This window comes from Panthera tigris, chromosome A1 (genome assembly GCF_018350195.1).
Source record: "Panthera tigris isolate Pti1 chromosome A1, P.tigris_Pti1_mat1.1, whole genome shotgun sequence".
Lineage (NCBI taxonomy): Eukaryota > Metazoa > Chordata > Mammalia > Carnivora > Felidae > Panthera > Panthera tigris.
This window is the reverse complement of record NC_056660.1, coordinates 149326112-149351099: the sequence shown is the minus strand read 5'-3', so window position 1 is coordinate 149351099 and position 24988 is coordinate 149326112. Positions and strand designations below refer to the sequence as shown.

At 37.4% G+C, this 24988-nt stretch overlaps 1 protein-coding gene across 3 annotated transcripts; it reads left to right on the top strand.

The window, feature by feature from the left end:
* The first annotated feature begins 5209 nt into the window (after positions 1-5209).
* CCNH (cyclin H) lies at positions 5210-24702 on the top strand. 3 transcript variants are annotated; one of them, XM_007079772.3, is made up of 9 exons: positions 5210-5470; positions 7534-7656; positions 10321-10394; positions 11414-11624; positions 15061-15224; positions 18403-18473; positions 20919-21030; positions 23847-23922; positions 24469-24622. In XM_007079772.3, the coding sequence occupies exons 1-9, from the start codon at positions 5354-5356 to the stop codon at positions 24505-24507; spliced, it is 987 nt and encodes a 328-aa protein (XP_007079834.1). In that variant the 5' UTR covers positions 5210-5353; the 3' UTR covers positions 24508-24622. The 3 variants fall into 3 exon arrangements, with proteins under 3 accessions (XP_007079834.1, NP_001277510.1, XP_042833357.1); NM_001290581.1 differs by having other exon boundaries at positions 5292-5470; positions 23847-23907; positions 24469-24702; XM_042977423.1 differs by lacking the exon at positions 5210-5470 and adding an exon at positions 5632-5699.
* Positions 24703-24988: the final 286 nt, after the last annotated feature.

Here is a 24988-nt window from a genome sequence, read left to right as displayed (position 1 = left end):
TCAAGACTGGGTGGTAGGGCCCAACAATTTGTGTTTTAACAAGCTCTCTAACTGGGTATGTTGAACATTAAAGTTTGAAAACCACCAAACTCAAGGGAACTCAATGTAACAATGCAGATTCTTGGGGCTCCACTCTAGATGTATTGAATGGGAATTTCTGATTTACATTTAACAAGCTCCCAAATGACTGTTAGATTCATTCATATTTGAAAGTCCCTATTTTAGAGTTGCTGCTTGTCTTTCAACCTACCACCCATCCAACCTGTAGGGCTTTGCCAAGTTCTATATTTTTTACATTTGCAAAAACTTCCAAACGTAATGCTAATTATCAAAAGAACCTAAGATTTTTAAAAATACAGACTCCCAGGTCTCACTCCAGAATTACACACAAAAACATATTATACAAATGTATCCCATTTCATATAGCATATATCATATGTTATATGATACGTATGACACACATGATATCTATCTGGGAACATGGTGAGGAATTTAATTTTATATTTCTGAATCTTATATAGCTATTCAAAGAGTGGACATTTGGGCCTCACCATTAGAATTGACCCCCTTGTCCTATTTTAATGTGGATTTTATAAAGTCTTCACTATTAAAACAATCACAAATAATTTCCAGATTAAAGTAATGCCATTCTGATTTTTCTCTCCCACTCAAAAATTTTAACATTATTACATACAAATTACTTGGCTTCACATTCAACACCCTCTGCTAATCTTCTTACTAATTCATGTCTCAATTAATTCACCTTTTTCTCCATCCAAGCTATGTTCTTTTCTGTCTCTAGATACACCTTGTAATTTGTTCCCCTCTACTTTGCCCAAGCAGATCCCATGCACCTGGAGTGATGCCTCCTTCAATATCAATAACAAAACCAAATTCACATAAGTGTTATAGCCTCCAATTAGCTTGTTCTAGGTATCCATTAGGTAATAACTAACATTTATTGAATTATTTGTGGGTTGAACTATTGAACTATTTCCTTCACTGTCCAAAAGATGAAACTCAGGATAAAATAGATTAAAGTGATTTTCCCAAGAATACTCAGTAGCAAGTAGTAAAACTGGAAATACTAGATTTGGTGAGTCACAAGTGAAATCTTTCCACCCTGTTAAACTGCTATACAATTGTGGAAATGATTATGTGGTACTCTATGTAATAGATGTACTCACTATTGATTAATGGATATGTACAAAGAATAAAGTTGTAACAAATCACTTCCAAATATGGTCTCAAGAGAACTAAGCCCAACTGTTTTGGGGAAGGGGGTGGTTAACAGTAATCAAAACGACAGCAACACAAGAATCACCTTTATATTGACCACCTAACTCTGACTATCCGAAGAGACACTAAGCCTGTGGAATGAACCATGGCTAGCAAGGGTTGAATGAAGTAGGCTCTGGGTTTTCAATTGGTTTCAAACCACATAAAGGTCTTGTCTACATTAGTACCAGGTATCAGCACTTAGGGTTAAGAAATCTTACTACCCCACTCCCTGTTGAGCCCTACCCAAGGTTCATGTCATTGTGAGGAGACTGTATTTGTGTATGTCATAGTCATTCTACTATAGTCTAAGAATCCTGAGATAGGGACCGTGAAATACTCCATTTTTTTTTTTTATCTCTATCACCATCATCACCACCACCTAACAATTAGTACTAGGCTCTGAGTATAGTGATGATTTAGGAAGATGCTGAATTGAGTACGGATTTATAGAATTTGCTCCCCATTGTGTTGTCAAGCCTCTTTAATTTTAAATAGCCCTAAAATGAAAGAAAAAGTGTTTCAATTTTGGGGGTTACATTTAGACCAAGGATATTTTTTAGATGTTGTTTATTCTTTTTCTTTTACTTTAGCATTAGTCAGACTTTGGAGAAACTCGGTATTAACTGCACGCAACTCCTTTTCTCTTTTAGTCATAACTTGAAAACTGAAAGAAAAAAAAGTACGAAAGGGTTTTAGAGCTAATGCTAATTGCGTATATCAAATATATTTGCAAAGAGCCTGTTTTTGGTTTTTTTGTTTTGTTTTGTTTTGTTTTTTAACCTTTTCTTTTTTTTAATGCAACACAGCCTTCCAGGTTTGTTTTCAGCATATACTAAGCGAAATCAATTACTATTCCCAAGAAATAGTCCACTGAAAAATTATTTTTGTTTTTTTTGGGGGGGGGTTTAATTTTTTAATATATGAAATTTACTGTCAAATTGGTTTCCATACAACACCCAGTGCTCATCCCAAAAGGTGCCCTCCTCAATACCCATCACCCACCCTGCCCTCCCTCCCACCCCCCATCAACCCTCAGTTTGTTCTCAGTTTTTAACAGTCTCTTATGCTTTGGCTCTCTCCCACTCTAACCTCTTTTTTTTTTTTTTCCTTCCCCTCCCCCATGGGTTTCTGTTACGTTTCTCAGGATCCACAAAAGAGCCTGTTTTTGAATATCATTGCCAAGTTATATTTAGAATGTCAGACACCCATGTCAATAGCTGAAGGGGGGGTACAGTTGAATGTCAGATTTTAAAGGAAGAAGTATATTGTGTGTTTCTGTGAGCATAGATGTGCCTTATTCTTCCTCCCAGCTTTAAATTTTTTTTTTCTTTATGGCCCTAAAATCAGAAACTATGTGGATACGGCTATACTAGTGTGTTTGGGAAATAACTGTAAGTTAGTTAGCCCACTTAATGTTTTACTGGACCACAAAATTTTTCCAAGTTCCACATAGATTCATCAGGAACTCCCTCACCCTTCCAATTTCCCTTTTCTTCCTTTACTCATAAGATCAAGCAATTTGATATTCCTTATTTTTCCCAAAACATTAAGAACACTAGGGCAGAGCTGAAGAAGAGGGAAAATTACCTTGTAAGAAAATAAGAGAAATTCCTAATACTGTCATGAGAAACTTTGGCATTGCATGTGGCTCAAGTGGCTCAAGTATAGACCTTTCCACTATGACCAACGGATGATACCTGTTTTGCATCGCCTGATCTCAATTCACAGTCCTTCGTTTTGAGGTAATGCATGCAGTCAAAATACTTAGAGTTTGTCAACAAATACATACTGTAACACAATTTAACAACTGTAGGACAATAAAAGAGATTGTGTTTACTTAAAAAAAATCACTGTAATCTTTCCTGTTAACATTCACTTCTGGATAGTGCCTATTGAAATCTTTGTTTTCAAGTTTTGAATCTCCATACAGTGTTGGGGAAATTGTGCTGTTAAAGTAATGAGGCTGGGGTGGGAAGTGGAGGAGAAGTGACCATGTATTGATAATTTTGAAATTCATTTCTCTCTATTCTTTAAACTTTCCCATAAGTAAAATAAAAGGCATGGAAAGAAACACTTGCTACTTTTTAGTAGGAATTTAAATGGAACTAGGTAAAGGCACCAAGTTCTAAGTCCACAGTCTGCCTTCCACTGTAGAAATAGCAATAAACTTATATTCAATAAGCTAAACAGGGGAATGTCACTCAGACATAGAGATTAATGTTGCATCCAGCATGGTCACCTTAATAAGAAGAAATCATATATGAGCCTTATCAGTAACATCATCAGTAACAACTTTATTCTGTAGCTGGTTAACCTAGATACCTTTCTACATCCCAAAACTATGGTGTTAATTTTGCTAGATAAGATTTGTTACAGGTTAAAAAAAATAGTTATATTTTCAACACCAGGTTTTTCATATTTGTCTTCTTGATGAACTATGACAGTGAGCAATTTTACTCTCATTCTGTGGGAATCCTATTCTTCCATCTCTCTAAAATGTCGATCTCTATTTCCTTTTACATAAAACTAAAGGAGTTGTCAAATGCGTTTCAGTAAAACAAAATAAAAAGAATTGACATAGTATACATAACTGTCATTGTTCTAAGATTTTATACATATATATACTCATTTCCTCACTTCCTATCTTTTGCAACTTGCTGTTTTTCCTTTAAAATTATTCTTCCCCATTACACAGTATTTTAGGGTGCTTATAGTCCACTGGACTCATAACTTGCCATGCCCTTCCTTAACATCAGCATATTTTCTCCTTTCTCTTTTCTTAGCCAATTTGCTAGTCCAAATCACCAACATATGTTCAAGGAGTGTTTGGATTTCCAAAGTGATAAACTACAAATATTCAAGTGTGAGGAATTCAAATAACTCTAGCAAACTCTACCCTCAATTGCACCTACCAAAATGAAACAAAAAAGCTCTCCCTTAAGCCTCTAAAAACATTTTCATAGAAAGCAGATTTCTGGATATCTTGCCACCTCCTTTTGCCTACGTAAAATTTCAAGAACTAAACTCTCTTTATCTGCCTTTTGTTTTTAGAAAAATTATTTGCTGCAAGTAGGTCCATCTTCCTAACCTGATGTGTGATGCACAGAATAAAGTATGCCTAAATGGGACAAATATCTAAACCAGTAAAGGCTATTAGAATCCATATAGATTTTGTATCACAAATGCAATTTTGAAAATACTAGTAATAAAAATTGCAAATCTCTTAAGCATTAACAATAGTTTATTGTAAGGCTCCCTTGGGGCAGTAATGAAGATGAATTCAAGAAAATCCTAAAACTACCATACATAGTGCTTCTGATACGGAAACGGGATGAGACTGGCTAGTAATCAACAGATGGGGAAGGAAACGATCACAGGAAAAGGACAGGGTCACATTAGTGGCAGAACAGTAAGGAACAATATATATGCACCGCTTGTAGCTCTTCAACCATGTTCCATGCTCTCTGAGGCCGTTTTTTTTGTAATGTTCCTGGCACAGCCTTTTTTAAGACTCAGGAACGCTGCTGCCTTAGGACTTTGTTCTATCTGCCTCAAGATCATCCCCCGCGTGACGGATAGGCATACTCCCTCAAGTCTTTCAAGTCTTTGCTCAGATGTCACCTCCTCATGTACCCTATTTAAAAGTTGACACTTTCCCGGGTCCCTTTGTCCACTTATTCCCCCTGTGAATTGTTCATGTTGTCCTCTACATGGAACTTCCGTCTGGTTTTCCACACCCTCCTGTCGCTTCTCCTTTAAATTTTGTCGGGAAGGGGCGGAGCTTAGAGGCTAAGCTCACAGATAGGAGGAGCGTATCCGTAGGCTCCGCCCACTTGTCTGTCAGGCGCCCGCCGGAGGGACGCGCGGGGTGTTCTCCTCTTAGTCCGCTCCGGAAACGCGACTGCGGACGGAGGTACCACGTGATCGTAACGTCAACGCGCCGGCGCCCGCCTAACTGACGCGCTCGGCTTCGGCGGGTTAGTGGTCGGGGCTTAGGTGATTTCCCACCCCCGTGTTGTGGGGTTTGGGGTCTTTTTCTCCGGACTTCCTGGCCCTGCTCTGGGATTTCACGATGTACCACAACAGTAGCCAGAAGCGGCACTGGACTTTCGCCAGTGAGGAGCAGCTAGCACGACTGCGGGCGGACGCCAACCGTAAATTCAAATGCAAAGCGGTCGCCAACGGGAAGGTGAGGATCCTGGCGGCCGGTCCCCTGTCCTCGCTTCTAAACTCTTGAGCAGCTGCTGCCCACCCTCCCTTGTCCACCCTGCCTTCCCTGGGGCCCCTGCACACCTCTGTCCCCTCCCCCGCCCGTGCGTCTCTGGCGCGCGCGGCGTTTATTTAACGAACGGACGGGTACCTTGCCAGGTGTTTAGGCTGTGGAGACGAACTACGCCCTTAACGTAGTCGAATGGCAGGTGAGTAATCAGTAACATGGCGAAGGAAGGTCTTTGTAGGAAGCTAACGTAGTGCGGGAGCAGAGGCTTTCGTTTGTTAAGAGGCCATGTCAGGGAAGGCTTTCCCCAGTAGTTAATGCAGAGAAGATGGGAAAGGAAGTTCCGCGCGGACAGAGCCACAGGTGCAAAGTGGGAGGTCGAAAGTTGCGGGACGGGGCCTTGGAATGCTCAGGGTCCTGTGTCGCGGAAGGTCTAAACAGGTGCAGAAACTTGCCAGCTGAAGTGAGGAGTTTGAGTTTATGATGATGAGGTGGGGAACCTTTGAAAATTTAAACGGGGAATTAACCTTTCAGATTCTGTTGTAGAAAGAGACCTCAGGAAACCTGGTGGTGAATGTATTGGGCGGGTTCGGGGGCAGGGTGGACGCGGTGAAACAGGAGACGGGGTAGCACAAACCAATTGAGGATGGTTCAGACTTTGGGCCTGCCAGCCAAATCCTTTCTCTTATAACTCACGCCGGTTTAATCTTTTTTCATAAATTGCACCACCTATTCTAGTACAAGCTTCTCTCCATCAAATATTCCATGTGTCAGACCTTTTGGTACTCAGGTACTTTTCCGTTTAATTCACTTCTGATTCATACTGCTTATTTTGTACTACGCAAAGTAGTACATACCACGCTGTGTACCAGGCACTATTCTCAGCATTTAGTGAGTTCCTGTAATCCTCATAACTGTCCCGTGAAGTGGATACTGCTATTATCCTTGCTTTCCAGCTGAGGAAACTGAAGTGTAGAGTGGTTGAGTGACTTTTCAGGGCTACATTGTGGCAGAGCCAAGATTTGAACCCAAGGAGTCTAGTTCCGGAATTTCTGCTCTAAACCACAATGCCATACTATCTCTGTAAAATTAGAATCTGTGATAGTTTCCTAGGGCTACCCTAAAAAATTAGCACCAACTGGGTGGCTTAAAACAACAGAAATTTATTGTTTCACAGTTCTGGAGGCTAGAAGTCTGGGATAAAGTTGTCAGACCATGCTGTCTGTAGTCTCTGGGGCAGGATCTTTGCTCTTGCAGCTTCTGATAATCCTAGGTATTCCTTTGCTTGTGACAATGTAACTTCGCTTTCTGTCTCTCTCTACATAGTGTTCTGTATCTGTATCTTGGCATGTTCTTTTTATGAGGATACCAATAGTATCGGATTAGGAGCCCACTGTACTCCAGTATGACCTCATCTTAACTAATTACATCTGCAGAGAACGTTTCTAGATAAGGTCACATTCTGAGGTACTGGGGGGTTAGGACTTCAACATACCCTTTTTTGGTAGTCATAATTAAACCAATAACACTACCTAGTGGATATTTGTTGTAAAAGTGTTATATTATTAACCATCTAGTGTATTCTGTAGAAGAGTATATAAAGACAGGAGGTAATGTTTTAAGGGTGAGAATCGTCCTTGAGACACTTACTGATTTTTACCTCAACTGTGTGACTTAATGACTGAGAAAGGGACGTTCAGAGCTCTCCAGCCAATGACAGTGTGTATCTTCTTTTTGATTTGTAATTGATGTCAAACTTGTGAGCATATGCACACACACACTCATCATTCTTTTTTCTCTGAAGAAGCAACTGTCCAGCTGACATTCTGAGAAATTGTGAAATGATGGTATAGTTCAGTTTATCAAATATTTTACTAAAGCTGTTTTGTGGAATAATTAGTAGCTCTATAAAGAAAAACAGTGACGTGGTATATTTCCCTTTGGTTGAAGATGAAAACTAAATTTAATCTGGATAGAGAATAGTATTTTAAGATTATTGAATTCGTTGAACTTTTGCTGTAACTTTTGATCTAAAGGTTCTTCCAAACGATCCAGTCTTTCTTGAGCCTCACGAAGAAATGATGCTCTGCAAATACTATGAGAAGAGATTATTAGAATTCTGTTCAGTGTTTAAGCCAGCAATGCCACGGTCTGTTGTGGTAAGTTATGATACTGATGAAGTATAATGTCCTTTAGCTGACTTCTGAAATCAGGACTCTTCTAAATGTGTAACTCAGTTCTCCATCCGCTGTAGTCAAAAATGCACCTTAGTTATATAAATATGTAATTTATGTATTCACATTTCTGTCACTCTGAGTTATTTTTTGATAAACTCCTTAATTTAGGAATTTCTGTATTGTTTCTTACAAAGTATTTCAGGTCTCATTTCATTGTTGGAAGAATTTTGAGATCTGCTAGACAGGTCACGACATCCTCATCTTAGAGAGAAAGAAAAGATTAAATAATTTTCCAGGTTCTCAACTAACGAGCAATAGAGCTGGGAGTAGAACACAGACTAGTGCCTTTTTAAGTCTGTCACACGTTTGAAATAATGCATTCTTTCATCATTTGTAATCAGATGCCCCGGCTAAAATTCATGCCATAAGAAGTTTTTAAGCCTTGATTAGGAGAAGCTGGGGATTTATCTTTTGGTAAAAAATTGTCATGTGGTTGTTTCCGATGTCTGGTTCTAAGAACTCCGTGTGTGTGTGTGTGTGTGTGTGTGTGTGTGTGTGTGTGTGTGTTTACTGCGGTATGGTAATGGTGAGAAACAAGTAGTTCGGACTTTTTGGCTATAGGGATTTACATGCACTGTCCTTGTAATTGTTCCTTTAGAATGTATTCTTGTTTATTGAACATCAGCTGAGGTTGAAAAGCTGAAAGAAAAAAAGGAGTACAAAATATTTTTTCATAATTCTCTTGCCAGTTTGTTGTGAAGATCAAATATGAAAGTCTGTCTTGAGTGAAAGTCTATCTTAAGTTTCAAAGTTATATAGAGTGAATAACTTATGACTCAATAGAGAATAACCCCCCAGGAAATAATCTTTTTTTTTTTTTAATGTTTATTTATTTTGAGAGAAAGCTTGCACAGGTGAGCGAGTGAGGGGCAAAAAGAAGGGGAGAGACAGAATCCCAAGCAGGCTCCGTGCTGACAGCACATTGGTCACGGGGCTCCATCTCATGAACCATGAAATCAAAAGTTGGATGCTTAACCAACTGAGCTACTCAAAGTGCCCCGGAAATAATCTCCATTTTCAAAGTTGAACATAAATTGAAGTATATTGGAAATACCAAGTTCAAAAGTACTCGTGATTTTTTTTTGTTTTTTGGTTTTTTTTTTTTAAGTTCACCTGATCTTCATCTGAGAGATAAAAGATTTATGAAGAATATCAGTTGGCCTTGATTAGTTTCTGTCTCCAGATTTGGTTCTGTTATTTTCTGATAAAAGTGCTATAACATAAGGCAGTAGGTTTATGTGATCTTTTCAGATGAAGAAACTGAATTCTTGAATAAACTCATTTTTGGAATTTGTCCTTGTATAACGTGCTTATTTATAACTGATAAGTTTTGTTGTTTCACATAAAACGACAAAGTTAAACTTTTAAAATATTTAAAAGAAAAGTTTTTTTTGGTTTTTTTTTTTTTTCCTATCTAAAAATAGATAAGTGTTTATCTTGTTGGTTCTAGCCAAATTGCATAGCGGTTAAAAGTACAGGCAGGTCTTAGGTGAATCCACCCCTATTGCTCATCGGGTGTGTGACCTGGTACAAGACCGTTAACCTCACTGGTAGTCATTTTCCTTTTCTGTAAAGTGGAGATGGCAATACTTCACCAAGCTCTTGTAAGGAATAAAAAAGATAATAGCTTGGTAGTTGGCACAGAGTCTGGGAAATGGGATATGGTCAATAATTGGTAGGTGCCTCTTCTGTTTAGTTTGGCAACATGATCATGATTCTATCACACAGACCCAGAGCGGATTTAGAGAGAAGGCTTATTGCCCCAACTGTGTTAATTCTGTCAATGTTTTGACAAGATTGACCGGTTTAAGCTGTGAATATTTGTGTGTTTTTCTTGGTTTCTTCTAATCTAGGTGGCTTTGTTATTCTCAAGTCTAAAATAAATACAGGGTGCCTGGGTGACTCAGTCAGGTGTCGGAGTCTTGATTTCAGCTCAGGTCATAATCTCACAGTTCGTGAGTTCAAGCCACACATCGGACTCCACGCTGACAACGCAGACCCTGCTTGGGATTCTGTTTCTGTCCCTCTCCTGCTTGTGCGTGCACTGTCTCATCTCAGTCTCATTCTCTCTCTCTCTCTCAAAATAAATAAACTTAAAAAAATAATAAATACAGACTTTTTGAAATTAAGTTAGTGCCCATAGGAAAGATAACCCAGGGTGTGTGAGGAGGAACAACAAAGGGTCTTTTGGCTGTGGCGTTTCTATAGTAATTCGTCACAATTTATAAGATTAAAGAAGAAATAAGAAGTTTTGGTATTTTGTGTGGGTAACTTTTTTTTTTTTTAACATTTATTTATTTTTGAGAGAGCATGAGTTGGGGCAGGGCAGACACAGGGAGACACAGAATCCAAAGCAGGCTCCAGCCTCCGAGCTGTCAGCACAGAGTCCTCGTGGGGACTCGAACTCACAAATTGTGAGATCATGACCTGAGCTGCAGTCAGGCTTAACTGGCTGAGCCACCCAGGCACCTCTGCATGGGTAACTTTTTTAAAGAAACCTTTGCATAAGTAAATTTTTTAAAACTTTTAATAAAACAACATGTATGTGTGAGTGGATTCTGATAATGTATATATTTTTAATCTTAGGGTACAGCTTGTATGTATTTCAAGCGTTTTTATCTTAATAATTCAGTAATGGAATATCACCCCCGGATAATAATGTGAGTATAATTCTACTTTATTGGTTTTCATTTAAGAAGTCTTTTATACAATTTGTGTGGAAAAAATGACTTCGTAATGATAATTTAGACTTGTATTCTGTTCTGAATTTCCACTATCCTTATACTTCTCATATATCTACAGTACTTTCTCCCTGTAATACTGATGTCATCTAAACTTCAACTTGTCCAAATTTAAATTCTGTTTTTCTCAAACTAACTTCGCTAATATCTCTTTCTGTTAGTGGCACCTTTCTTCTCCCTGTTGCTCCAATGAGAATCCTTTGTGGTACCTCCTGTCTTTGTACATCAGTTAGTTTACAAGTCTTGTAGCTCCATATTCACTTCAATTTAATAAAGGTCCCTTAAACATAAGGATGAAGTTAGTGTGAGACTCATCAAAGAGTTTGCTGTCAGTGACATTGTCCCTGTTTATTTTCTCTCTTTTTCATTTCCATTTCTACTAGTCTAGGTCAGGCCCTTGTTACTTCGAATTTTGATTTTTGTGGTAATTTGATTACTAGTTTCTTACCTGAAATTTATGGTACTAGCCATGAGAGTTTCATAAGTTAGTTCCTGAGGTAATAATCCCTATTGAAATGCTTTCAGAGACATCACTGATGGCCTTCCAGTGTTCTTTTAACCTACCTTCCCAGGTACACCTCTGTGTACTGTTGTGTTCTTTCATCTACATTTCATGATTCAGAGTACTTTTATTCTTCAGTTATTTTTCCAGATATTTATGTTGAACTGTACAAAACTGCCATTAATAGTAGTCAATAATGGTTAAATGCTGTGGCAAGATTATACAGTTCAACCTAATTGTATAGTCTCCTAATGGATAAAAAGTTTGAACAGGAAACTTTCTTTTTCTCTTTTTTTTAAATAAATTTCTTGCAATATTTAGCATAGTCGCTTCTTAATATTAAGCATTTTTAGAACCTATTTTTAGAAATAAAATATTCAGGTATTTCTCAAAGTATGTACAGATACCATTCCCTTCCCTTTGTTTTTTCCTCTAGGCTCACTTGTGCATTTTTGGCCTGCAAAGTAGATGAATTCAATGTATCTAGTCCACAGTTTGTTGGAAATCTGCGGGAGAGTCCTCTTGGACAGGAGAAGGCACTCGAACAGATTTTGGAATACGAACTACTTCTTATACAACAACTGAATTTCCACCTTATTGTCCACAATCCTTATAGACCATTTGAGGGCTTTCTCATTGATTTAAAGGTAATCTTACTGATATAAAAGGTAAACTAGTAGAGTGTACACCTTTGCTATAGTTCTTGAACCAGAAGAATCTGAAATCTCTTTATAATTTATATTCATCCTGATTGTTAAAACATGAGCTCATCTGAAACATGAGTTTAGCGTGGACTTCCACATCATTAATTCTCAAAGTTGAGTGTCACCTGAAAGGCTTGTTAACTCATATTGTTGGGCTGCACTTACAGAGCTTTTTATTTCGTAGATCTGCAAATATTGGTCAAAGAACTATAATGAGGACTATTGTCAATTTAGAGTAATGCTTTTGAACTTAAGTCTTCTAACTCTGGAGTATACTGTCATGGATCTGATTTAAAGAACCACAAAAAAATCTTAATTTTAAACTAGAAGATTGCTAAGTGATTTCTAGTTTTAGTGCATTGTGAACTTGAATCAATATATACGCATCAAAAATATAAGTAGATAAACATGCACAAAAGCAACTTAAGCTATTTTGTTTTTGCCCTCACAGAGGACTTGAAAAGTGGGAGTGAAGTCAAAATGGAAGTAAAAAACTGGTTCATGCATCTCAATTGAGTGGCAAAATTTGGGCACTTTCCATATGCCAAAACACTGTTCTTGAGGATGAAGACAGGAACGCCCTCAACTATCAGAGACCTTACAGTCTAATGGGAGAGACAGTCATATATTCAGTATGCCCATTGTTACAGATGGAAAAATACAGGATACCTTAGAATGAGATAGCAGGTTGAGAGAAAGGAAGACAGTTCTAAGAAAGTGTCATTTAGAGTGAAATTTCAGAGCAAGAGTAGGAATTAGGTAAAAGAACATCCTAGACAGAAAGACTTCTTTGGTCAAAGGCCCAGATCTAAGAAACCATGGTGCAGTAAAGAACCTAAACAGAACTTAGAGATAGAGGGGGAAGACTGCCACAGAGTGCTGCCTGAGTGGGAGGTAGAGTCTCTACTGTGGAGGTGGTACTAAGGATTTTGAGTAGAGCGGTGGGAAACCATTGTGAGGCTTAAGTCTGGGGATTTGCATGATGAAGTTTGCAGTTAATAAAATCCTGTTGGCAAGCCCTTGCATCAGTCTGCATCATACATTTATTGCACATATGCACGCGTCAGGCAGAGTGTGGAGAATGGATTAGAACGGATGAAGGGGTACCAGTCAGATACTGTTAAAGTAGTCCAGCAAAAGATGGTGGTTGGTTTGACTCTGATAGTGGCAGTGGATACAGAGAGCTTCCTGGACAGAAATTCCTGGCGGAATCACTAGAGCTTGGGGATTGATTTCATATAGAGATTGAGAACAGAGGAGGAACCCCAGGTTTATGGCCTAAGGATATAGGTAGATGGTGGTTTGCTTCCTGATGGAGGAAACACTGGCATAGGAGAGATTTGTGGATGGTGGAGGGGTGGGGGTTGATTGATAAATCTGGTTGAGGACATAACTTTTAGTAGCTGCAAGACATCACGTGTATCTGGAGATCAGAGCAGATGGCTAGGCTAACTCAGAATGGATGTAGGTGGTGTTGCTCCTGGAAAATGTAAAGTGGATTGACCGTAAGGACCATTTAAAGAGTAGTTGGAGAAGTATAAGATGCTAGTAAGGAGACTGAAGAATATTCAGAGAGAGAGCACTTTTTGGAGAACTGAAGGGAAGAAGAGTACTTTTAGAAGATGAGCACAGGCTCCTTTCCAGGCCTGTTCAGAATTCAGGCAAAGTAAAAGAACAAGGATAGTGTCGGCTGGATTTAGTGCCAGAAGGGTCATGTGATTTTTGTGAAATTAGTCTCCGTTGAGTGTGGAGAAAGAAAGCAGGCTGGAGCCAGTGGGGAATACATAGAAGGTGAGCAAGCAAGTAGGTGTAACATGGATTAAACAGCTTGTCTTTGAAGTGGAAAAAGATGAATGATTGAGAAGATGGGGGAACTCCTAAAAAGAGATGAGAGAGACGATTTTTTTGTTTTTTGTGTTTTGCTTTGTGCAAGAAACTGATGAGGACAGTGAGCAGTGAGAAAAAGCTTAAAGGAAGGAGTGAAAAGTAAGTAGCTCAGGTTTCTCTTTGGAGTACGGTGGAAGTAGTTGGCATGGGATTCAAAGCAAAGTAGAGTTGGCCTTGAGAGAATAGTAGGTCTTTTATATTAACAGACAGAAAGAGGGAAATATGGGTTGAGGACAGTGTTACGCCTGGGGGACTAGTGCCGACAGGAAATAAGAGTGTCTCTCTTAAAAGCCGAGATCATTGACAGAGAGTGTTGGAGTTTCAGAAAATTATCAAAGACATTGAGACAGGTGGAAAACATTGAACACAGTTGCTGAAAAATGAGAGAACAAATTTTCTGTGGAACATAATTGTTAAAAGCCCTGCTGAGTCAGTGAACTTGAATTTATAGTAATATTACAAGACTCTTGGTGGTATTGTTTTCTGTAACAACACTCAGAAATCGGGGTATAGTATACATATGTTGACAGCATATTGGGGCAGGAAATTCTGGAGGGAAATGAGGACCAGTGGTGAGTAGGAGCAAATAGCGGGATACGGGACCAGAGGTTCTGGGGAGGAAGTCAGGGAATGGCTGTGAAGTAATTGAGCAAATATATTGGGAAAAGGAGCACTGTGGCCAGAGTGGAATGTCTTCATTTGTCATACCAGCGGTCAGGCATTTCAGAATGGTAAGATGTGGGTGTGATGGTACAAATGACTCTGGATATTTTGTTGCGGGTATAGAAGAAATTTCTTACTGCTTTGGGACTTGATGCAGATATTTGAAATAGACCTGATGATCTAGGATTTAGAGTTCATCTTAAGTATAAAAAGAGTTTTTAGCAAATATTAGATCGTCCATATTCTTGGGCATATTCTAAAAATCATTCTGTAATCAAACCAAGATCCATTTCCATTGACTTCTTCCCAAAACTAAACTTTAAGTAGCAGGAATTTCAAATCAAGATGAGGTAGTGCTTTGATTCCTAAAAGGCCTTGTAGCTGAATCATCTGGTTTGCCTTGAGAAGCATTTACCTTGGACTGTGTATTTCCTAGGTCAACTTCAAACGTCTCTTCCCCTTCCTCTTCAGGTGGAAAAGGACAAAAAGAGGGATTAACATAAATCAGCATAGTGCCAAGTACTATACTAGGAAGTTTAGATAAGTTATCTTAAAGCATGTATTTCTTGTTATGGGTTGTGATTAAAAAAGTGTGGAAGCCCCTGAGGAAAAGCACATTCTTAAAACATGCAGAATTTAACGACTGCGCTTTTGGTACATTCTGACGCTGCATACAAAACAATCTTACGTGGAACGATTAAGCTCGGGTGTTAATTTCATAAATAAAAGAATCCTATATTAAGCATTATGTTGTTAATATAAATATTTTTGAACTGTTATTAGTGCATTAAATCTCAGAAGTGATAATATTTACAAACTTCCTTTCTAGACTCGCTACCCCATGATGGAGAATCCAGAGATGTTGAGGAAAACAGCCGATGACTTTCTTAATAGAATTGCATTAACAGATGCTTACCTTTTATACACACCTTCCCAAATTGCCCTGACTGCCATTTTATCTAGTGCATCTCGAGCAGGAATTACTATGGAAAGGTACTGATCTGTGTTTTAACTTTGCTGAGTCAGTTTATTCCTTCCTTGGAGACTGAGTTTTTAAGTGAAATTAATTCACTTTGTGACTATAGTCCTTTATATCTACTATGGTTGGGAGGGTTGGTGAAGGCAACTGAGAATGGAAATGAAATCACCTTTTCAGGAAATCTTTAAAGATTGAGTATCTTTGAGCTGAGAGGATCCATTTTATGACTAAAGTAGAAGTAAATCCGGTGATCCTCAAAAGCTTAGCTCTCAGTATGGGGCAAGTTTTGTAAACTGGTAAGCAGCATGTACACAGCAAATAATCTGCCTTGGTTTATCATTTATCTCCTGCTGTGGAGCATGTGTGGCATGTGGAATTCAGGAAAGAACTGGGGAATGAATAATACTTGAGGGAATGTCCGAGTGAATTGCACTTGAGCTATAGATAGCTGATACATAAATGCCCATTGTGAACTCGGCTTTGCGATAAGCACTTTCCCTGAATTAAGTTTACTTGATTCTTTACAACAAAGTCTTATGCACAGATTAATTAAGCATTATTGTCATATTGATTTGTAACTTAAGCACAGGCTAGTAGCAAATTAGACTTTGTAAATTTTTATAATAATTTCTCTGTGGCCTTTGAAGTTCTGCCTGATTTTATTCCTGGAAAAAGCTGACGAGGAAAGATGATCAGACTTTCTGAACGTAAACTGTTCTACATGTTTATAAGCCCCTCATCCATAATTTCAAAATCTGTTGATAATGGTGGCAGCAGACATGAACAGATGTGATTTCATCTTTATTCAACTTAATGGGAGTATGTATATGTATCCTTACACAAATATGAGTGTCATGGATAACAGGTATCCTTCCACAGACATCACTGGACTGTTTCACATTTCATGGAGTATTCACCAGGTTCCCTTTCCAAAACACGAACAGTTTATGTATTTCAAAACAAATCCAAGATAAGGGATTGTGGGCTTAGGTTTTTGTCATGCCTCTTCTCCACAAACACAGCTCACCAAATGTGCATAAATCTAAACATTTAATCCCAAAGTAATCTATACCTCCACTTATTTAAGCAAAACTTTTTCTGAGCGCCTCCTATATACTATGCACTGTTTTGTTAACATGAACAAAGCTCTAAATCCTTGTTCTTGTTAGGAAAGACAGCCACAGATAATTGATGTCTTTGGAGATTAGGTGTGGAGCTTCCAGCCTCGAAGAGGAGAAAGCCTCTTTTCCACAATTCCACTAACCACATGTTTGATTAATTTGTTTAAGCATCGTATCTTATGCAGTGTATATGCAGATTCTCCAATGGTGAGATTTTTCTGTTTTTCTCAAGTAGATGAAGAGGCATGAAACATCCTAAAGTCCAAATGAGAGTTTATGTCACCTTGAAAGTGTAGTTATAATTTCAGATAGCCAAAACTGAAATTGTGGTAATTTGGACTCTTTGTAAATTAAATACACTTTTGGATTTCCCAGGGAATATAAACATGTGGGCATTTTTTTTTTTCTTTTTTTTTTTTTACTTTGAGAAAATATTTTCAAATCACTTTTAAGTTCTCATTTACTTTGCAAACTTTGGGGATATGTTGGAGTTGCCTTTACATGTATTGCTAGTTTCAAAAAGGGAAAGCCCTTGTGCTGTTATATCCTGGATGATGCTTTAGATTATTACTTCTAGGATGTTCTCTTGTTAGTTCTGAGTTTTCTTCTTTTACTGAATTTTTTTTTAATCAGAATACTAAAATTCTAATTCAGGATTGAGATCGAGTTGCTAATTTAAAGCTTCATAGAGGCAAATGGTCTGGTCAGCTATCTCTTAGAATCAAATGTATCACTCTTATGATTAAGGGGTGGAAAGGAAAGGAAGAATGAAACGAAACAAATGAAGATGCCAAAAGTATGAGGGGTTTTAGGGAGAAAAGGAAAAGGAAAAAACTGGTAGTATTACTGATAACCAGAAATGCATTTTTATATCTAAAATTAGGGGCGCCTGGGTGGCTCAGTCGGTTGGGTGTCCGACTTCGGCTCAGGTCATGATCTCGCAGTCCATGAGTTCGAGCCCCGCGTCGGGCTCTGTGCTGACAGCTCAGAGCCTGGAGCCTGTTTCAGATTCTGTGTCTCCCTCTCTCTCTGACCCTCCCCCATTCATGCTCTGTCTCTCTCTGTCTCAAAAATAAATAAACGTTAAAAAAAATTTTTAAAATAAAAAAATAAAAAAAAATAAATTCCCATCATAGATGATGAAGTTGTAATATCAACCTTAGTTGTCAGTCTTACATAATAACCTGTAAATAATCTGTATAGTTTAAAAGATAGCAACAAAATTTCTTAATTGTCTTTCTTTTGTTGTAATTGTATTTCACCGTTTATTCATTTCACTTTTTTCAGAGGAATTAATAATTATTTTGCACTTGTGTTTGAAAGATTACTTACACCTCGAGAATCTGTTCACTTGGGCTTTTATCAATTATAGATCAAGCTCAGAATAACTAAATATTTGAATGTAGACATTGTATTTTCATGCTGCTCTCATTGGTTCTGAGAAAGGTAATTGGGCTTTACATCCATTTATAGAAAAGTATTAACACTTTTGATTTGGACTCTTTGCAGATATGATACAAAAGATTTGTAAAGCATAAGTTGATATTTTTAACTGGTTTGAATACCTGTTAGTACCAAGAAGAGTTCACTTGATGCTAAGGGGAGAGAGAAGCCTTCCTAGTGCCAGGCTCCAGCTCTCCTTCTTCCTATCTTTATAACTTTGGGCAAGTTACAAAGTCATGACCTGTCTGTGCCTCTGACTCAGATTGGTCATCTGTCAAACAAAGTTAGATTCATAGGGTTTGTATATTAAGCACTTAACCGTAGTGATAATCGATACTTTTAATGTTATTTTCATATCATTTTTTCTCTGAAAGCATATATATTACAAAATTTAGACAAATTAGTCTTAACATTAAACACCCTTTAAACTGAGTGGTATTAAATCCTTAAGACTAATAGTTATAGATTATAGTTCTGTGTTCAAAGTTTTGTTACTTAATACTTTTAAAGTAAATTTTAAAATTAACCTTGATGAAATGAATGTGGAGGAAACTAATTTATGATGCCATATTACTCAAGATGCTATATGTGTTCAATAGATTAAAACTTTTTTTCTGTTCTTTACCAGTTATTTATCAGAAAGTCTGATGTTGAAAGAGAACAGAACTTGCTTGTCACAGTTACTAGATATAATGAAAAGTAAGTGAAACAACTTTTATAAAATGTTCTTTTGTTACAAAGTTGCTTTCTAAATAAATATTATCTTGATATTTAACTTGAGACATAGATTATTGTTTAGATTTACTTTCATTGAATTAATGTATCATGGAGGCATGAAGGATACATTGGTGGAGAACAAATAGAAGGTACCCTAAAGGAAGTACTTTTCACACATATAGACTTAATAGGAGAGTGAAAATATAAGATTCAGAGAGGGTTAAGACTCAAAACAGACCTTTTCAAGTGTGCACAGAAATGTGGTAGGCACAGAAAAAGATCTAAATGGAACCAAATCAAAGATAATACTTAAATTTGGTGTTCTGTTTTGTAATCAGCTCTAACTAGTTTATACATGTCATTTGCTAGTCACGTTGGTGTTACAGAAGCCATGGGTGTGATTTTTGCATTATCTGGGACACTTTTGGTGTCAGAACTCTTGGCGTGGTGGTGGCTGCTACCAGCATCTATTTGGTAGAAGTAAGAATGCTGCTAGACATCTTATAATTCAGCATAGTCTCACTAGGCTGAAAAGTGGCTCCCCAAAGATACCCATGTCTGAATCCCTGGAACCTGTGAATGTTGTTATAAAGTCTCTGCAGATGTATTAAAGTTAAGGATCTTGAGATGGGGACATTATCTTGGATATCCAGGTAGGGCATAAATGCATCACAGGAGTCTTTATTAGTTAGAGAAAGGCAGATGAATGGACGTTTGACAGAGAAGCCATTGTGAAGATAGAGCACAGAGGTGGCAGCCTTGAAAATCGGGAGTGATATGGCCACAAGCCAAGGGGTGCTGGCGGCCACCACAAGCTGGATTTTCCCCTGGAGCCTCCAGAGGGAGCCTGGCTCAGCTGACATTTTGATTTTGGCCCATTGAAACTGATTTCAGACTTCTGGGCTTCAGAACTGTGAGAGAATAGCAGACTTGGGAAACAAATCTTGCCCCTCATGACAGAGAATTTTCTAGCCCAAACTGACACTGCTGAGTGCCATTGTTGAGAAACCCTGTCTTAATGGTTGAGTAGAGATCAGCCAGCCCTGCCCTTCCTTCTTGCCCATGTCGCACTGAATGCTCATGGCCACTAAGCTCTAGGATTCAGTCTGTTGTATTTGTCCCCCAAATTTTTTGTGGTATTTGTCCTTGCTAATTAAATATGCAGTTGAAATAATAAACCAATAAAATAGCATAAAGATCGCTATTGCAGAAATGGGTAAATGGGTGTACTTTTTATATTGTTTATGTTTTAAAAGTTAAGATGCTTCCGAGCATGTAAATATCATTCCTTGATTCTCTCCTTGAAATTGAGGGCTTCCTTTCCTCTTTAATTGAGAATGATGGATTTGTGATTTATGAATCATAAAACTGTATGTCTTCAGTTACACCACTAGAGGGTTCACTTCCAAAGCTAATTGTGATGTGGCTAGAGATCTTCATTAGGATCATGGAATTTAGTGGGTAAAATGGGCCTTAAAGATAACCCACAGTGCTCCTTGTACGCTGACAGTTTATTACTGATTTCTTCTCAAGGATCTTTAATTTACTCCACTATTTTAACATGAAGGAAGGATAGCTCTTGACAAAACATTCAGAGCTTTAATGATAATTAGGGTATCTTATTCATAAGTTTTTGGAACAAAGATACTGTCCTCAGGGTACGGAGTCCTAAGTATTCAGTTGAAAACACTCCATTGTTTGCAGTATGAAATAAGCCAGTAGCTCTCCCTATTTGAGCATGTGGCCAGCTAGTAATAAGCCCTGGATCTCTCATCAGTCCCCTGAAAAATCTTGAGGTTTATATTCTTAGGTTTATTATAGTTGAATAATATTAACAGACCAGGGTAGAGGATCGTTCTGCAATTATTAAGTCACTGACAAAGTAGTTTGCTTTTAGCCTGAAGAGAACATTTTTGTTTTCTTGGCGATGCTTTATTGTATAGGATCTGCATGTTGTTGAAGGACCATTGACACATTTTACTAAGCATCCTCCCTTAATTACATGTCATCTAATAGTGATTTCCTTTGTAAATAAGAAGTATAACCTTTGGACCACCATCTGTAGGACAGAATGTTATAAATACAGTTGGTGGCAGGAAACAAAGCATGTTCACTAAATCATGGGATTTATAAAGCTTTAAACCTGAGCAGAAAGTGACCATGGTGGGATTTGGAAAAAAACTAACTAGAATGTAGAACATGGTTATTTTTGTGCTGTATGTGATATGGGCTAACCAGCAGACAGCTCTAATTACTTGAAGTATGCTGTCCGTTGGATTTTAATGCAGAGCAGTGCAAATCCTGATGATAATAATAATAATCACATTTCAAGAGTTTTGTTATTCCCATTATAAGGTGGGACCGTACTCCGCTCCCTTATGGGAAAAGACTTTTTATTATCCGTTATAAATCTTTTTATCCACTTAGGTATGAGAAACTTGGTAAAAAAATATGAACCACCCAGATCTGAAGAAGTTGCTGTTCTGAAACAGAAGTTAGAGAGATGTCACTCTGCTGAGCTTGCCCTTAACATAATTACGTAAGTAGATGTGTTATTCGACAATTGTCAAGTCTAGCTCGTCCTTAAAATAAGTCATTTAATTGGTAACTGTTTGCTTTCGCGGGGAAAAATGACTTACTCCTTAAGTTGGATTTTTTTAATTGAGTGGACATTTCTAACAGGATAAACACGAGGTAATGGTCTGGTTTTCATAATACAGTTCTCCTGCTATGACTAATGTGTTCTTTGGCTTGCAGGACCTGTCCCATTCTTTTACTCCTTGTGGGGTCTCTAGAGTCTTTCTCAGGAGTCTCTGAACCTCTTCTTGCTCTTTTAACCTTTGGGTTCTTGGCAGGTCTGATACCTTGTCTGAGGGAACAGGTATACTGTTCCAGGTTTCTATTAGGTAGAGTAGGGAAAGTTGGCTTATTTTCTTTCAGTGGTAAACTTTATACTTAAGGAAGACCTGTAAGGTATCTTACCGATTTGTAGGCTAAGTGTGGCAGCTAGAGAATTCAGGTTCTTGATGCTTTGCAAATTGAAGGATCCACTCAAACCTAATCTTTCAGGAGTTTGAACACTTGGGCGTCCAGACACATAATAAGAATGGAAAAACTATTTTCTGTTTTCTGTGGAATGCATTCTGATTCAAAGGTTCTACCTTACTTGTTAGTATTTAGTGGGAATTAGCCCTGGCATCTTACAGCTAAGGATGCATCTAAGATGTTATCTCTATAGTTGGTAAATATACTCGATTGGATAATGAGAAACCAGAACATTGTTCCATGGCCTTCAGATCCAGGTACACACGAGTCAAACTGTGTAAGTACACAGTGGTAGTAGGAGATTTATGAAGCATGCCAAATATGGGTCTACTTTATTATATTCATAACTATAATTGCAAAGCATGGCTTAGCATAGGACTTAAAATTGGTAGATTTCACTCCTGGGTTTCAGTGGTAACTCATAGGAATGAAAGAGAGGTTACAGAGAAGTAAAGAAATGTTGACTTTGGTAAGTAAAATTATTACAGCACTGATCATCTTCTTTCCACATAGATTTTGAAGGGGCTGGCAAACTGGCCCACAGGCCAAATGTGAACTACTACCTGTTTTTAGAAAGACTTGTCTTGGACCAGAGACATACCCGTTAATTTGCATGTTGTCTGTGGCTGTTTTCACACTACTGCCAGAGTTGGTTAGTTGTGACAGAAACGGACTGTATGACCCTACAGGGTGTAAAATATTTACTTTTTGGCCATTTAAAGAAAAACTTACCACCCTCTGGATTAGACCACTGAACTATTAATCTACCCTTCTAGCTAGGTAAGTGAATGGCCCGGGCCGTAAGCCAAAATTCTGAATTGCCAGAGTACTACCTCTTACTCCCAAGTTACTATCTGCTTTACACTATGTCAAGCAAATTCTGCATATCCATGAGTACTTGAGAGGTGCTTTTAAAAATGCAAGCAAATATACTGCTTGCATTATAAAATGCAAGCAATAAATTACTAGAAAAAGGAAATAGACAAAATATAAGCTTAAATTTTATTAGATTCAACTGACATAAAATCAACAGAATTACTGTAAAAGTTTCTAAACACACACTCAGTTTCTGTACTTAATCTTCTTGCGTAGTGGAAATGGTTCATGGATCGACCAGCACTGGTCCGTGGACCACACTTAACAGGCATTACGTTAGGATAAAATATTTGTTTTCTTTATAAATAAACTCCTTTATCTTTTTTCCATTACACAAGTAATAACTACATTGTCATTATTAAAGTCCGTCGATTCAGGTAAACCAAAGTTCTGTTAGATCAAAACCCAAATCCACTTGTGACCTCAGGGGTAATTTCTAGGTGGTTTACCTTTGCCATCATTTTCTCTGCATGTGTGTATGAGGAAGTTTGTTTTTTTCTCTTCATTACTGTTTTCATACATATTGTACATTTAATAGTATGAATCTTTAACTTTTACCAGTCTGGGTGAAAGAAGTGATCACATTGGTATTTTAATTTGCATTTCCCCTATTACTGTGAGGCATTGATGTTTCTGTGTTCGACATTTATATTTCTACTTCTGTATTGCTTGCTTATAACCTTTGAGTGGTTTTCTGGTGTTATCTTCTTGATTTGTAGCTCTTTTTATATTTTATATACTTTTTAAATATATCTTACACCTGTTTTCTTCTGTTTCACCTTGTGATAGATTTCTTCTGTTTTCCTTTGTGTTTTACACCTTTATATCTCAAAACCTTTTCCTACCCTAAGTTAATCTACATTTTGCTTTTTGTTTAGCTGTCAAAACTATTTAGAATTATTCGTGAATGTTCTGAGGTAGAAATCTTAATACTCATTTTTTAAAATCAGTAATGTTATGCTAGTCACTTTTTTAAAAATTCGTAATTTTTCTCAGTTAAATATTCATTGTATATTAAGTTCCTATGTATAGTTGTTTTTTTGCTTGTCTGCTCTGATCGTTGATCTATTTAAATCTTGCTAATCCCATACTTTAAGTTACCATATCTCATATATAGTGTTCTGATGATAACTGGGACAAGGGCCCCACACTGTTCTTTCAGATTCTTTGGCTATTTTTGCAGTCTTTCACACATCAGAGTTATACTTGAAAGGTTCCAGGAAAAGCTTTATTAGGACTTTAGTTAGAACTGCATTGAATGTAAAGATTAATTTGAAAGATACTGTCTTCCTATCCGTCGTAGTTCATCTCTTTCCATTTATGCAGGCTTTGTTCTTCAGCAGATACATACATACCATTTACCAGCCTTGCTAGTTTATTTTGTAGTTTTTGTTACCAGTATTCAGTTGCTTACTGATGGTTGCTCAATCATAGGAAGAAGAGGAAAGGCTATGAAGATGATGATTATGTCTCAAAGAAACCCAAACATGAGGAGGTATGTTGTCCAAAGGTAAATTTTAAGTTACTCTTGTTGTATAATTTGGTCTGACCATGCTGTTAAGATTTTATCATTCCAGAACATGAATATTAGAGAGGTGTGGGCTTTGAAAGCCTTCATTTTCATTTTCTTGCACCCTTCTTTATGTACATTCTCTTATTATCTTAGCCTATTGTGAAGCAGTATGATTGTTACTTGACGAATTCTTCCTATGATTATGGAAGGCAGCAGAAATAGAACATGCTAAATTTTTGCTATTTGACTCTCCCAGGATTCTTCTCTTATCCTTTTTTTAAAAAAATGTACCTTGTAAGTTAGATATAGATTAATAGGAGGCAAAAGGTCACAGTTGTAACCTTTACTCATCATTGGTGTAGTCTGGTAAGACCAAGCCATATTACTCTAAGATTGAACTACCACAAAGTTTCCTGGTTGATTTACCTTCCTATAATCAGCAGAGTAAAAGTAGAACATTTTCTTAAAAGGAGGCAAGGAAGTAAACATTAATGTTATGCTTCAGTGTAATGTTATTCTTACTACATTTTGTTTCCTTCTTAGGAAGAATGGACTGATGATGACCTGGTTGATTCTCTCTAACCATTTGAAATTGACTTTTGAATGCTAACTAATCAACAGAAGGATGAAACCTATCGGGCATTTAAGTTTATTTAAAAATGAAATGACGTGAAAGCATTAAAGATAGTAAATTTTCTATTTTTGTTAGTTAAATTTTCTTCCCTTTCAGGATAGCTTTATGTGAAATAAAACCTTTTCAAAGGGGCCAGAATAGCACCTGGTTTAGATAGTCTTGCCCCATCATGACTAACATCAAATTAATCTTTCTATAGTAGTGAAAGCTGTAATTTATTTGCCTGTATTGTTTAAACAAATTACAATATGCAAACCTATTTTTTAAGGAAAAGCACAAAAGTTAAAAAAAACTGAGTAGTCTGCTTTAAACGTGCTAGGGAATGTTTTTCACTCTCTACAAGCCTTTATATAAATGGTTTCTCAAATGTCACTGTGATCTACTTAGCTTTTTGTAGGTTACTACTGAACTACAAAATGCGCTTCAGCT